Here is a 15,613-nt window from a genome sequence, read left to right on the forward strand (position 1 = left end):
TGAAAAGTTCACGCGTTCTTAAAGTTAGCATGTTTCAGTTGTGGTAGTGAGATGGCACACACGGCGTGTGGCGTATACACCGGTTTCAAGGTGTCGCTAGCTCTGAGGTCCCAGTTCGATCCCCGGTCGGGTCAATGTAAACACATTTCTATATTGTCTCGAGACTGGGTGTTTGTGGTATCTTCATTGTATCTGAATTCCATAACACAAGTGCTTCAGCAACTTACTTTGGGTTCAGAACAATGTATGTGATGTTGTCCGCATTTATTATTATTAAAGTGTCTCTGTCACTCTCACTGTTTTTCTTGATGACGTGAAGGTAGGCAAACTAATCCTAAGTTTATAGGTATTCAGTCTAGTGCTTAATATCTTTTGCGATACAAGAGATTATTACAAAGATAAGGATTACCAATGTTATCGAATATTTCATATACGTGTGTGAGAATTCATTATTATGATCGGTATTAGTGATTTTTTGAACGTGTATAAGTGAAGTGCTTCTGTCAGAATGTACACAGATTATTATATATTTCAGATTGTGTTTTGGGCTTGCTTTATTTGCACTGTGGTAGCTGTCGTGTTTTTTAGTATTCGAAGTAAGTTGTTCGTTCGATTAATTGTCTGTACCTAAAAGAATTTTGAAATCAAAATTTGTGTTTTTAAAGACGTGGTTGTTTTGTTAATTGGCAAAGCCGGTAGCTGGCAAATTTGCCAGCTGTTAACAATTACTAAATTTTCTCGCAGTTTCAAAATGGAGATGCTTTTATAGCTAACATATTTAACATAACTTCCATTGTTTATGGAGAGGACACGACGAATAAACGAAAAAAAAAAACATGTTTTGTTTACAATCAGTACTATCATATTAGTTTTAGATAAAATAATCACACAAAAGCACTTTTAACAGTATCTTAAAAATGGGCCTTGATGTTAATATCAATAAATGATAACAAACCTTTTTTAACTATAACTCGTTACAAATATTATTATTTTCAATGTATCTATTGACTATCATAATGACACAAACTTTAGACAGTTAATCGAACTAAATGAAACAATGATAACTGCCAATAGATGGCAGTTTAATCAATGATGTGTAAAATAGCAGCTAAATTAAAGTAAACTCACATAATATCAATAGCCTTATTTATCAAGATAATGCCGATAAGCTAGTTCTTTATATAGTAATCAAAAGATCGTTCGGAAAATCAAAGTGGTTGTTACGAAGCGTGCGGTTAGTACATTGTTAGTTATAACTTGTGACACAATGACTGACATTAACGCAATTGTTGGTGTTATATTGTTTTTCACTTGTTCGATGGGCGCTGGGATTTTCTATGAAGTTAAAAGTGAGTTTGTTTTTTATTATAAATGCACGAATTCAATCTTCTTAAAGTATTTTAAATGTCAATCTTTTTGCACGAATTTTATTCATCAGTCAGACACTTATATTTTATTGCACATTTTGTAATTACGTGTTATTGATAACAATCAAAGACTGTTCGACTCGCGATTCCGCCTCGTCTGCTCATGATTAATGAGTCCGGTTGGGTCCGAAACTAGTCGGGCTACCCCGATAAAAACGCGTGAGGAAACCGTTACATCATTTAATAATCAAAGATGGTTTACCAAATAAATCAGACCTTGCCACATCACGTTCTTAATAACTTTCATTAAAAGACTTCAACATGATACAGGAATGTAGCGCTCTTGATATTATTTCATGGGTTTTTGGAGAAACGTCAATACCCCACCTGAGGTTGAAACCTCTGACTCTAGGTTGTACAATAACCATAGAAAATTAAGATAATAAAATCTGGGTTTAATAATAAAAGAAAGAACGAATTAGTGCTTTGGTTTGTAATGTAGAGTGAATTAAATTATGGCTTGGATTATCCAATGGAATAAACAATGCCATATAAGTATGGACGGTACTTCGAGTATAGCGTTAGATGATATCATATTTTCATTGAAGATCGTATTAAGTATCAATGTTATCTGTCACATAACTACATTCTTACAAGTTGTTCCCTCTGGGAAAAGTCTTTTGACAGGTCGCAAATTAACTAATTTGTGGCGGTCACGCTGCTAATTCGGTTAAATATAAAAAGTTTTGAACTGGAATTTCGCTTTGAATTTTAATTTTTATCAAATCAGCCACGTTTTTCTTGCCACGTTGACGATATGACGAAATTTCAAGATGACTTATAAATATTATTACTTATAGCTTAGCTCAGTTGTGACATTTTATTTTTGCTTTTGCATAAAGTTACTTTTAATAACTGAATAGTTGCATATTGAATTAAATAATATTATTATTCAATATGCAACTCACACATTATATAATCTTAGTTTTGTTTAATATTAGTTTATACACTTTATTCGCATTTTAAAATTGTCTGGACTTTATAAGAAACTGACAGGTAGACTTCTTCTCAGGGTAGTCAGATAGGAAATGTCGACTCCAGCATTCTCAAAAAGACATGTAAAAGTGATACCTACATGCTAATTGTAGAATAAATAATTTCATGACATTTTCATTGCGTGTCCGACCAGTATAAACGGTGTTCGGCCGAATTTCGTTACACCGAGTTTGTTAAATCGAGGTTGTTTGCGAATTTTATAAAGACTTTATATTGTTAATGTATAAAACTTAATCTTTTATCTATTTTTGTGGCACGTCGTTTTGTATTGGTCGTGGGATGTCCCCCTTTAACTTAAATAAGCGGCCAAGCCGGCTTGTCTATCCGGCCATTAGGTTTGGCAACCTGACCTGGCAACCCTAAACAGACAGAGTATAAGATAAAAAGAAAAGCTTCACTTTATCCCAACCTAATTACCTAAATGACAGACTAAAAACAATCTTTATCTGTAGTCTAATTATTGCACAACATTGAAAATAAGTTAACGATGTCTATGAAAAAATAAATAAAACGTATCTCAAGATATTCAATCACATACATGATTGAAACATTATCAGATAACGGACAAAAACAAACAGTTCGTATGTGCTATCACTAGATGGCACTGTTTCAAGTATGAGAGATTTCGTTTTAAATCAATTCATACTCCTTGATAAGATTTCGACGACATTATCAATTAAGACTTTGGCTTATTCGCTAATTACTTTGTGATCCGCATTGCTGAGAGTATATTGTGCCAAGAGTATCTATTTGAAGTAATCATGTACTACGAATCTACAATATTTTGGGCGATTTTTGTTGGTATTCTTATAACTATTGCCATCATAAGGAACATGGGTGAGTATAGTTTTAGAAGTATTATTTATTATGAATTTCGTTTATCTTTATGACGTCTCAACCAGTAGGCCTCTTCAAGTCATAACATCACAAATGTGGAAGTCACAAAGTGTCGTGTGTCCCACACATCCTGCTAATATAATAACGCGCAAAATTTCGTATGTATGGATGATGTCTGATCCTCTTTCACGCAAAAACCACTGAGTACCAACTTACTACTTAACAACACACCAAGGTTGGTACGCGTGTACGCTTTACGCAGATTCCTTATAGCCAGGATTAACACATAGGATAGTTTTTATGGTTCCGCGGGATAACTTTCGATTCGTAACGGACGGATCCGCGGACTACAGCTAGTCTACAATAATATTACTTTATGGGTTTGTGGGAGGTCCTCTATTCTGACCGTTGGTCTAAATATCGATGAAAACATAATCTTATCTTTGATATTGATGCATATTGCATAAAATCTGCACCGGTAGACAATCACATTTCTAAGAACATCATTTTTGATATGATGTGCTGAATTGTTTAGATGCCTTTAAGGTCGATAACTTTTTCTTATAGAAAGATTAGGATGCGCTCACACTGGGATGTGTGATATGTGCTTTTAAAACTATAGAATCGCTTTAGTTATCTATCCTTTTGAAGAAGTGATTTTTTTGGGTCTTAAAACATGTTTTGTTTAAACACGAATCCCGTACTAAGGAATTGAATAATTTTGATTCAGGACAAGCATTCGTAGACCACACAAACGCTTGTCTTACGCAGGGATCGACACCATGTTGACCTCAACCACTCGGCGATCTGTGCAGGACTCCTTGGTTCATCTTCCAAGATTGAACTATTTTTATCGAATGAAAAGGTGAAACGACTAGGGGGCAAAATACAAACGAATATGCGATAGAATATCATTGTTCTTGTCATTGTTTTCAATAGCTTATCGGTCTTATAAAAAAAATATAGATTATCCTTTTACGACCTTGTACTTCAATAGTACCTAAGCTTTAAAATACCTAGCTAGAAGGTTCTACAGCTATCGCGAATTTTACATGGGGTATCAACCGCATTTGATAATCATCATATAGAAGAGTATCATAAAGAAATCAGTAAATACTATGTGTATCCAGAAGCTCCTGACTTTTAGTTTACAAGGCAAAATAGAAAACTTACCATCCAATGAAGTTTATTTGAAACTCCAACATCCCTCATTTACATGGCATGATAAAGCGAATCTGGTGTTTAAAAAACACCTATAACACTGAACCCCATTTACTTAAAATCTCTTTTACCATTACTAACTATTACTTAGTTAGTAGTGGTACCTAAAATAATACTAGTAGTAGTCTACTGGTAATATTTTAGGTGCGCTACAAAGCGTACAGCGCCATCTCTGGAGCATCTTATATTCATTTTCGCGACATCCTCTCAAACTTATGTCTAATGGCATTGGGTCACATCTTACCTATTAAAGAAATTAAACTAAAGTCGCAATGATCATTATCTATTTGTAATAAAATAACCCAAAATTCATTGTTCAAAAATCAAGCCGTTCGTGAGGTTTGCGCGTACTAAACCTATCTAATCATGACGTCGGGTGGTACCTCACGTACCAGCCGATAGATAATATGTAATCAACAGATACGTTTCATTGCGCCCTTTGTACTTTTCAAGGTCCTTCAGGTGATCGTTTCTAAGTTTACTTAGCCCTTCAGTCCATAATTATGAAGGACTTTAAAACCAATTTACAAAGGAGTAGGAGTGTAAGCATCCGCAAAGTAAATCAAAAGTTGTAGGTGTCGCTAGTAGCTTTTCTTCTTCCTTGTTTTTGTAGACAGACAAAACAATTAGTTTCTATCAACTGCCGCTAGATGGCGATGCTAGATACATAGATAAAGTGACGTTGGGATTGATAATGATCACACCATGACCGGAAAACAACAAAATAAATTATTATAATCAATTAGAGGTTTCGATATAGTATTTTGTGGATAATTTATCAATGCCTTTATCAAATTTGGTGTTTAAAACGACTTTATGTTTTTATAACCGTAACGTGAAACAGAATATCGGTAGCAGATAGTTTTGCTCTTTTATATCTTGAAATTCATTTCTCAATTATTTCCTTATTCATCGTGATGGCTAATTTTACACATTTAATTAGTAATTAGATAGCCAACTGCTTTTCGCTGAATTTCTTCAATGAGCAATCATTGTGATAAACAGTAATGAAGTTCAAAATTAATGCAATACTCTAAAAATGTTGCGTTTATTCACTTTGCTGCACTAAAATGAATCATAGATCGAGCCATTGATTTCTTAAAAAAAAGAATGTCAGAGATAAAATATCGATAAAGCGTATATAATGTATACACGTTATCGATATTATTGTCATTATTTTTTTATCGTTAAAATATAATTGTTCTGTAAACTTTCAAGTAGTGCGTTGACTTGTGATCGTGAAATAAATAAAATGGCGAACGACTATACATTTTACATGTGGAGCATTTTGATATTTAGTATCGCTATCATTATAATTGCTTTTAAACTATACCGTAAGTGATTCTCTTTTTACTTTAGTGTTAATAATCTTAGATAAACTTACGTTCGAAATAAGTAATGGAATTATCGGAGCACACTGTTAAATCTACATTTTCCAGGCGTCATTTAGTTTTAACGTAAAAGGACTATTTGCAAATTTACAATTGGATATTTCGGCGTTTTCTCCAAGTCTCATTAATTTGTTTGTACATAACGCCATCTGTTGATACCATTATGTAACTATAAAAGCTAGGGCCTCCAGCCGATAGATGGCGTTGGGAGCCACGTACATGATGTGACGTCGGTTTTGATAACAGTAGTACTTTTAAATAAAATATAACGAAACTATACAATAATTGAAGTATTCGATATGGTAATTTGTTTGTAATTATCAAAGCCCTTATCATTTACAGCATGCAAAAAGGATTTATTTATTTCATTGCTTCGTATTTTTTTGTTTTTATTTCACAATGAAATCACAATTATTGTGAATTATTTGAACTAATTAGTTTTCTGTTTTCCGCAATGAGTTTTCCTAGTAATTAATGCATGAATAAAAGTCATCGGATTTTAATATAATATAATTTATTTATTTATAATAATAGCTTCCACTAATTAACATGTTTTTAGTAAAATATTCCTAGGTCGGGCTAGATTCCTTAAAGTAGCTTATAAAGATAAAAATATAGATAACGCCTACATTATACACATTATCAATTTTACAGTCATTATTTTTATCATTAAAATATTGTTCAGTAAACCGCCATCAAAGTGTGTTGTTTTGTGTCTGTGCAGTATTGTGTAAATTTAAGAAAATGTCGTTTTACATGTGGTTCAGTCTGCTATTTAGTGTTGCAATCGTTATACTCTTTTTAAAAATACACGGTAAGTTATACTTTTTACAGACATTTCCTTGTACTTTCGTTGTTTCTCGTATTCATATTGTCATTCAACACAAACAATTTCAGTTAACATCTAGATAATTTTAAAAGACAGTTCACTTTGTGCTTAACTGTTAAAACCTATATTAAATAGAAATTCTATATTAAAATAATATTCCGTGCAACGCCATCTGTTGACATAATTGAAGAACAAAAACGAGTTGCGTCGTCGATCCGGTGATAGATGGCGCTACGAGTTTTAATTTGAACAAGTGATATTATTTATTTGTGTAAATCATTACTTTTGAGTTCAATGTATTAGTTAATCTACATTTTACTGATTTAAATGTATTTCATGAGCCAAATATTCCTTCGTATTTTTATCAATAGAAATAAATCTTAAAATTATCATGTATTCAGTAAGATAATTTTATAGATATGATAAAATTACACTCAACTGTAATACAGAACAATAAGGCTGAAAATAGCTAAGCAACAATTTATAAACCTGTTATCGACAAACGATCGGTCAAAGAAAATGACGTTTTCTAGACAGACGTTGAAAATCCACCTATTTTGTCTTAAAAATATCCTGAAAACTCAGTATTATACAGAGATTTGTGCATGTAACATAAATAATAACAAGAACATTAAAAATAAATTACCATTATGTTTTTTAAATAAACATATTTGTGTGATTAATAAAAAATAAATAATTCGTATTGTTTTAATTAACAGTATCGTAATTAAAAACCGCAATGATTGTTTGGTGCGTGTGATTAAATTTTCAAATAAAATTTGTGTAATTATTTCTATTTATTAACTTGTATGTGTGTCAAGATAATCAAATAGTAGCAACAAAAAAAACAATTTTCTTGATAAAAATCCACTTGATTATAATTATTTAATGAATTTAATCTGAGTGTCGATTGATTTAATCACGTATATTCTAAAACAGCAGATAAAAAAACAATCAAATCAAAAACAATAAAAAAAGAAACAAACATAATTTCTCAAGTAAAAATACAACCAATCCAATAAAAAAACTAAAAACTTAAAACCAAAAAAACGGGAAATTCGAATAACACAAAATCAGTGTCATCATGTATAGCAACAGCGTGATGCCTCCACCCTTGCATGAAGAGGACTCAACACCAGACAGTGTGTCCACGTACAGTGTGGTATACATAACCGCGCTCTTCACATTACTGATCATGGCTTTCGTCATAATGTGCCTGAAGATAGCTCATATAGGTAAACATTATTACTTTTCATTTTATATTTGGGGAAGGTTTTGAGTTTTGATCCCCGCTTCAGCTTACGGTTGGCGATTTCAGATTCCAATATATCTAATCCAGGTTTAGTTACGATCATTTCCTCACTGTTTGCCAATGGTGTCTTAGAATAATTAAGAAACTGCTTATAACTTCGGAAATAACCTTTTGTATCTTTGCCTGCTGAAGGATTGTATTTGGATCTCGTAAATACAACCCCATGTATAGAATACGTCGTTTTGAAATCTACTAAAGTCAGTGATGTAGTTTTTAGTTGCTATGATACTGGAGAGGCTTCTGAAGTCTCACCAAACACCACGTGAGTGTAGTGTAACACGCACTGCAACAGTTCATAAAATGAAAGTGAACATTGTTCTGAAAATCAAGATTAAAATTGAATATCCTTATGTCCTTTTTGTACTAAATTGTCTTTTTCTTTCATCTCAGTATCTTTTCGCATCAACAACCATTGTTTTGTGTAGCTATTTCTATTTGTCTTTGTCGCGTCCTGGTCCTTCGTATCTATCGATCAGCCCGTCTATTGATCGATAGATAGAGGTTGAGACGTTTACCGAAAAGTGCACAACATAATATGAATAGGTCTAACAATCGCAGCTATTCCACCGCATGATACCAAGTACATATATTTTATCTTTTGCTGCCGATATAGCTCTGATACCCTGATATGATATCGTTTCTACATTAAGATATGTTGGCTATACTTTCACTAATGTACTTGCTGGAACAATTTTTAGGTACCTATTGCATAACTAAACATGCACAAATTGTTGAAAAAAATTGCATGTCATTTCCACGATGTCAACAGTCCAGCTGGGTACTTTCTTCGCCATTAACCATAAAGAGAAAGAAATAATCCTCTTGCACTTATTTATCAATTCTTGGCTTAAAGATTAAGCTTAGTAGCAGAAACTGCACATGCATAAATCAATCATTCGATTAAGATAGGACCTATCAACTGAAGAGATATAAATGCCACCTGTAATACCACTCGCGAACTTGCATATCCATTAACAAAACTAAATAAAAATAAATTCTGTAAAGATATGTCCACAATTAGTTGAAGTATATTTTAGTTGATGACGTTGATAATGAAAGGTCTAGAAAATAAACAACCTATTACGTCACTTGAATTCAGATTACATTTATCTTCGATTAGATTTGAAGAAAGGTAATTATTCAATCTATCTTGGATATGGAGATATAGACTCTATACTAATAATTTACAAATAAAATTGAATGAAGAGAGTGGCCATAGCAATCTTGACTCAAAATTCCATTCCCGTTTTCTGAAACTACAGAGGCCATTCAGATATATTGGAAATAAGAGATGACACAGAAATATTTGCTCTATTTTAAACTGCCAATGAAATTCATTTTTATAAGTTTCCCATTCCTTTGCTACCACAAAATCGTGTGTATTTACGAATGTTCGCACTCAAAGGTTTAAAATAAAGTTTAATCTGAGGCAAACTCTTGAAAGCGTTGCTTAACCTTACCGATAAAACTGACATATCAAAGATAAGACAGATAACTACAGATGTGCTCGATACTAAACACAACGACGATGAACAGTCAACGAAACACCATGAATATTATAATAAAGTGTGTGACAAGTGAGAATATAAGTGAAGGAAGTGCGATCATTCCAATAATTTGTTGATTCAAATTAGTTGTGAGTGGAAAAGGAATCGTCAAAATCTCTTTTCGTTTGCTCTGCAAATGTTAAAGAAGATTCTTGAGAATTCGTGGAAGAAAAACATCGAAAGTGTCACTATCTCGGAGATCATCAGCGAATCCATTAAGAGAATAAATGAAATTTCTTAATTTCGAACTAAGGAATCCATAATTAATCTTGGTTCAAACATTTGGAATTTTGACCTCACGACCAATACTTGACCAAATATGGCTCCAAAGTTTCCTATAATGGGTTTTCCTGAAAATGGTTGGTCATCCGAAGAATCAGACCAGGAATATAAGTATGAGAACCAGGACGATACCAGTCTGACACAAATGGCTTTCTGGTACATGGTAGCCTTGATCGCGATGTTGCTCACTTGGTTCATCATGTACCTCTGCTTGAAGATGGTGGCACTAAGTAAAACCTCTTTTTTCTACCGCATATTTTCGGATAAGATTACATTTCGTGACAAATAGATAAAGATTGTCATCTGATCACGAATTTGTTTTTAGGTTTTCCAAAGTTATTAGTTGAATCACTTTTTGTTTGTTACGTTCTTACTTGTTATTGAGTCGCTATTTTCAATGATAAAGTTTACTTCATTTTCATGTATGAATTCAGAAACTTATTAATCATTGTAGCTTATCTCGTTTAAGTTCCTTCACGTGTCAAATCATTGAATGAATTAACGAAATAAAAAAAGATAAAATGGCTTAACTTGTACCAGCCCTCAAATGCAAATCACCAGTAGTTATTATATATTAATAATTTTTTTCAGAATTTTTTACCATAGTTAAAGAACTGATAAGATGTTTAAGAGATATCCCTTTATCAGAATGCAATAAACGCAAAGCAACAAGAAAATGGCGCCTATTTAAATTTTCTTTAAATCTTCAACGTCACTCTTGCAATCTTTATCTCTAGGATTTATATTTTGATATATGTAATAATTATCAGCTTCATCTGGCTTATTAAGCTTATTTTATTATAGACTGGCTAAATGGATTATTGCTTAAATATCATCCTTCGTCAATACTTTTTCAACGACGTGAAACAATCTCTTTTCTTAGTATATTTCAGCATAATTATTTTCTTTTTGGTTACCCATTTCATCATTGTCAATGCACTTGGCTACCTACTATAGAACATTTACTGGTCTTAAGTCCAGTTTCATATTTTCGATCACGATAGGTTTACTCATAATACCATTAAAATGTCTGGATATAGCAAACACGTCTCGTATCTACATCTTTATGAATCTTTCCTTTGACATATTCAAAAGTGTTATATGTAACTTAGATTTATCTATCTACATCTATCATTCTTATTATGATGACTAGCTTTCATAGATTGGGCATATTATTCCCTAGCATGGCGGACGAACATCCTCTTATCATAGTTTATAAACTTTATTGTTTTATGTTTGCTATAAATTAGAAAATATTGCTTTATTATTTTATTTGTTTCTTTATCAATGTTATTTACCTTAGCAATTTGTATAAACCCATATTCTTGATCATATTGAATGGTTCCGCATAATTTTGGGTCTGTATTAATTCGTATATTATCTTGACTTGCATCGCTATGGCAACTTTATGTGTTGCAACATAAGCCGATAAGATTCGTTTTATCTTCAACTAAATGACATTTTCCATCTCTAATGATGGCGGCATTATAATCTGTCCAATATCTTACAGCAAAATCTTAACTTACACATATGTACATACATATTTGTTTTAATTATAGCCATTGATTACTTCTGATATTCGATTTGACTCGCATGCTTGGCTGGCATAAAACATATTCATGATTCTATTCTTATTGGGTTCGCTGTATCAAGGTAAATTATTAAGGTCTATATGAGACAAAAATGTAAATAATAAATATGTCAATATATCACGGGCAATGCAGCGGTTTAAAACAACCATTATTTCAATTTAAATTTTACAAATACAAGTTTTTTCCGATTACGCCTACATTAAAAATTCAAAGCAACCGTGCGCGAGATACCCACTATGTTTTCCTCATCATTATTTTTATGAAGTACATAACTAATGACCATATTATGATTGGTTGTCGTAAATGTATAAACAATTAAATTCAAATCAGGTATCGACACTAGTATCATGACATAAGATGCTACTTATTGTATGTCAGTCGTCCTCAACTCACCCAAGACTGTAGCATCTTTTATAGATGCTCCTACGTCGGGCAATAAAAACGTAGGGGGTACCATAAATACATCACTATTAATCCAAGATTATATCGATTCTGATAAAGTTGTATATCAAATCGATTAATTTACGAATTTATTGTCATTACCATTAATGTAACGAACAGCCGCGTGCGATAATGTGAAGTGATCGATATTGCGTTTTAATTTAATCGAAATAAATAAATTTAATTCGTCTGGTGAAGTGTCAATGGATCTTGAATCTATATTATCATAAATATTAACTGTTACAATACTAGTATTACCTGTTATTAAAATGGAATCTCTTAAGTTCACTCGTAGTGCTGAGTTTGTATACACAACTGAATCTGTTCCTGAGAGCAACAGTGATCTAACAGTGTTGTATAACAATTCGTTTGCTGATATCATATGGTCTGCTTTAAGTACTACCACAGTATTCGTTATTGTTATCTTCATAGTGACGTGTATTAGGGTACTCATACTTGGTAAGAACAGATTTTTAAATCTCTTGATTTGCAAAAATATTTATATCGAATTGACCACCGTCAATTTTTTTAATATCTGCTCTGATTATTTGAGTCTTTAATCAAATCGAATTACAAAAATAATTTCAGACGCTTAAGGTCTATTAAAATAGTTTAGAACCAATGAATTTTGTTGATTTTTTATTCATTTCGAATCTTTAAAGAATGTTTAGGTTACAAATAGCTTTGAAAAATCTTTAATTTCCAAGACCAAAAAGACGAATTTCTGTAGAAGCATCTACACGGCTTCAATTCAAAAACATCATATTTGATCACTTGTTTTGCAAGAAGGCTGCATTTTCCGAAAAAATGTTAGTGGTTACCACAATCAGACCATTATTTATCTACAAGTGAACTTGATAGCATATCTTCTGATGTTTTTTATTGACGTTGAAACTTTTAGTTTGATGTTGTGCTGTAAAATTTAATCTTGTTGATTTCTTTTACGATAAATTGAATGGGTTGTTTTTTTTATTATTTTCCAGTTAATTATATCATTAATATTACTTGGTATGTACATTTAGTGAGCTGTACGATTCTTTCTTCATTCATAAAAGAAATTTATAAACTTCGTCGTGGGTCTTCGATAGTGATGAACTGAATTGATATTTCGAATTTAAGTACCTCTTTATTTTTTCTAGTCCTAGAAAATTTTTAAAGATTTTACTCAGCCAAAGGATAATTTTTCTAAATTCTGACCAATAACCAAAAGAGTTTTTACTCTCCATAACCTAAACAAATGTATGGAAACTAATTCAATACTCGTCCAGAACTTAAATTCTTTTAACGATTTTCCTAACCTATTGTTTCTCCTTTTTTCAGGACAAAAAACGCGGAATCCGCAGCAGAGGCGAATGTATGTCGGGTCTCGAGCACGCCCATCGGTGGGCCAAGCCGAGCCTTCGATATATGTCAGTCCCTGCAACTTACCGCCTCCCCCCAAATATGGTGAGTACTATTACAATTAATACCGATCTTTAGAATCCTTGGCAAATGTCTTTTCTTGTAAAGAGAGAAAAGAAGCGACGTCATCATGCTTCGGAAATTATAGATCCCTCGACTGTAGTATTTGGGGTTAGAATATTATAATCGAAAGCCGAGTCATAAATATTTTACTAGACCTACTTAACTTCTGACCAGTGATCATGAAGTTGATGTTCTAATGTCGAGAGCTAATATACTTTTAATAGAAAAGTAAAGTGACGTCAGACAGAAGCAACAACATATTACTTATGTGACCTAGATCATGAAAACAAAATCGCTAAGATCTACTTCAATAGGTCTAGTCATGAAGGAAGCAAAATAGCTAATAGAATAATCCATATTATAGCTAGAACTATAGATAACTTAACACCCACACGTTTGTTGTTCACATGATGTCAGATATATAGTATTTTATAGACAGCTAGGTAGGTATATGCTACATGGTCATTAACGTCCATATGATTGAACACCTGTGAGGATTCTTTATTTATTTCCTTTGTCAGTTTATGATTATGACCTTCTTGAATCAATTAATTCTTAGATGGAAAAATCTGTATAAGACAATCAGGAGATTTTATAATAGTTTCTTTGAGAACATTGATACTAGTCTCAATATCTACCACTAGTACGTGATTAGATTTTTATTCTTCTTATCCTGGTCTCTTGTATTCTAGATATGTTATGGTCAGAACCCCTATAGTGTTCGACCAAAATAATACCGTTACACTCTCTAATATTTCATATCCACGAGAACCTTCTACATTCGCTGTATCACCACAAAACCCAAATTCATTGAACTACTAAACAGAACTTTGATCCTTCCACTTGATTCTTCCAAAAAATTCTGCATCGACACAAATTTTAACATACTTCTTTATCGATTCCAGAATGCATGGCACCGCCAAGCTACGAAGAGGTGGTAGGAGTGCACTACCCGACCTTCCAGCCTCAGCCGATCACGCAGCCAATCACAAACGCTCTTCAGAGCTCTCCAGAGCCATCAGCACCATCAGCGAACAACGACACAGTCACGAGGATCAACGAGACCGTTCAGAGGAACACCGATGAGACCGTCATCACGGTCCCCGCGACCAGAACCGTCGCCGCGACCTCGTGATACCACCACCGATGTATCAAGTCTTCCAGTTGATCTGGCAGGTCAAGGCTATGCATTTAAAGTCTACTAGTCTGAAAGTTTTCGTGATGTGATATGAAATGAACTTGTGTGTGTTACCGAATTAACGGGAATGTTAGCTGACGTGTTCAGTAATTTGTAAGTTGACTAATACGTAATTTGGTATACGATTTCCGTTTTGAAAATTGGTCTCTGTGACTGGTGGTCCTAGCATTTGATTGCCAGTTTAATGTTGATACGGGACCAAAATGTTTACTTTTATAACGATGTGATTGTTTTAAGTATTTTTTACCAAATTTATTCCGTCTTTGAGGACGCAAGACTGAGTGAGATTTGGTAAAAGGATCACGAAAAATCATTATAAAACATATTCTTATACTGTTTGAGTAACTTAGTGCTATAAGTTGCTCCAACAGAATTTGATTTATTAAAATACTTGTTGTTGGCTCAAGTGTTTGCGCTGGCGCTAACGTTGGACAAATGTTTGGTCACTGCAATGTTTTATGTATATATTTTTGATGTACCTATTAAAGTTATATTTAACTAATAAATTTAATTTAGTATAAGTATGTATGTATTTCATTTTCTGACCCATCTTCCCTGATATAAGTTTTTAATGATACCACATCAAAATAGGTTAAGGCATAAAGGAGTTCTGGTGGAATATAATTGGATAGAATATACCTTATTTTTAACTGGCCCACTATATCCTAATGTTGGACAAAGGCCTCCCCCAAATCCTTCGACGAACACGACATACTCAGTGTGCGTGAGCTGTCGCGGGTTCGATCCCCGCATAGGAAAAGCGTTTGTACTATAAAAGTATGCTTGTTCTGAATCTACGTATTTTGTACATGTGACTTGAATGTCTTTGAAACCGCAATGGCACGAAAATTAACTAAGGTGTCATGAAGTGGATTAAGTCAATTAAAAAGGCTCCTAAGAAACAGTGAATGTTATATGTAAAAAAAAAAATAACAAGAATCAATATTAGGTAGGTATATTGGACGACTGTAAAGAGCTCGATAGCTTTTACACTTTCAGACTAGATGGCGTTAGTGAGCTTCTCGAATTACTATCATTGTTACAGGAGAGAGATTTGGCTCTTGTTTTTTGTTCAG

General features: G+C 33.0%; 1 protein-coding gene across 19 annotated transcripts in view; it reads left to right on the forward strand.

The window, feature by feature from the left end:
- The window catches only part of LOC113503192, a 60,337-nt gene extending 45,276 nt beyond the window's left edge, over nucleotides 1-15,061 (forward strand). For 11 of the 19 annotated variants that reach the window (XM_026885033.1, XM_026885037.1, XM_026885032.1 and 8 more), the window contains exons 2-3: nucleotides 13,196-13,321; nucleotides 14,245-15,061. In XM_026885033.1, the coding sequence (XP_026740834.1) occupies nucleotides 13,196-13,321; nucleotides 14,245-14,474 (356 nt within the window). In that variant the 3' untranslated portion in view covers nucleotides 14,475-15,061. Of the gene's footprint in view, nucleotides 1-493; nucleotides 597-1,252; nucleotides 1,350-3,169; nucleotides 3,261-5,718; nucleotides 5,816-6,601; nucleotides 6,687-7,752; nucleotides 7,937-9,647; nucleotides 10,073-12,126; nucleotides 12,335-13,195; nucleotides 13,322-14,244 lie in introns of those variants that run through there. The other 8 variants (XM_026885039.1, XM_026885044.1, XM_026885046.1 and 5 more) reach the window with 8 other exon arrangements.
- The last annotated feature ends 552 nt before the right edge of the window (nucleotides 15,062-15,613 follow it).

Source organism: Trichoplusia ni, chromosome 18, assembly GCF_003590095.1.
Source record: "Trichoplusia ni isolate ovarian cell line Hi5 chromosome 18, tn1, whole genome shotgun sequence".
Classification (NCBI taxonomy): Eukaryota; Metazoa; Arthropoda; class Insecta; order Lepidoptera; family Noctuidae; genus Trichoplusia; species Trichoplusia ni.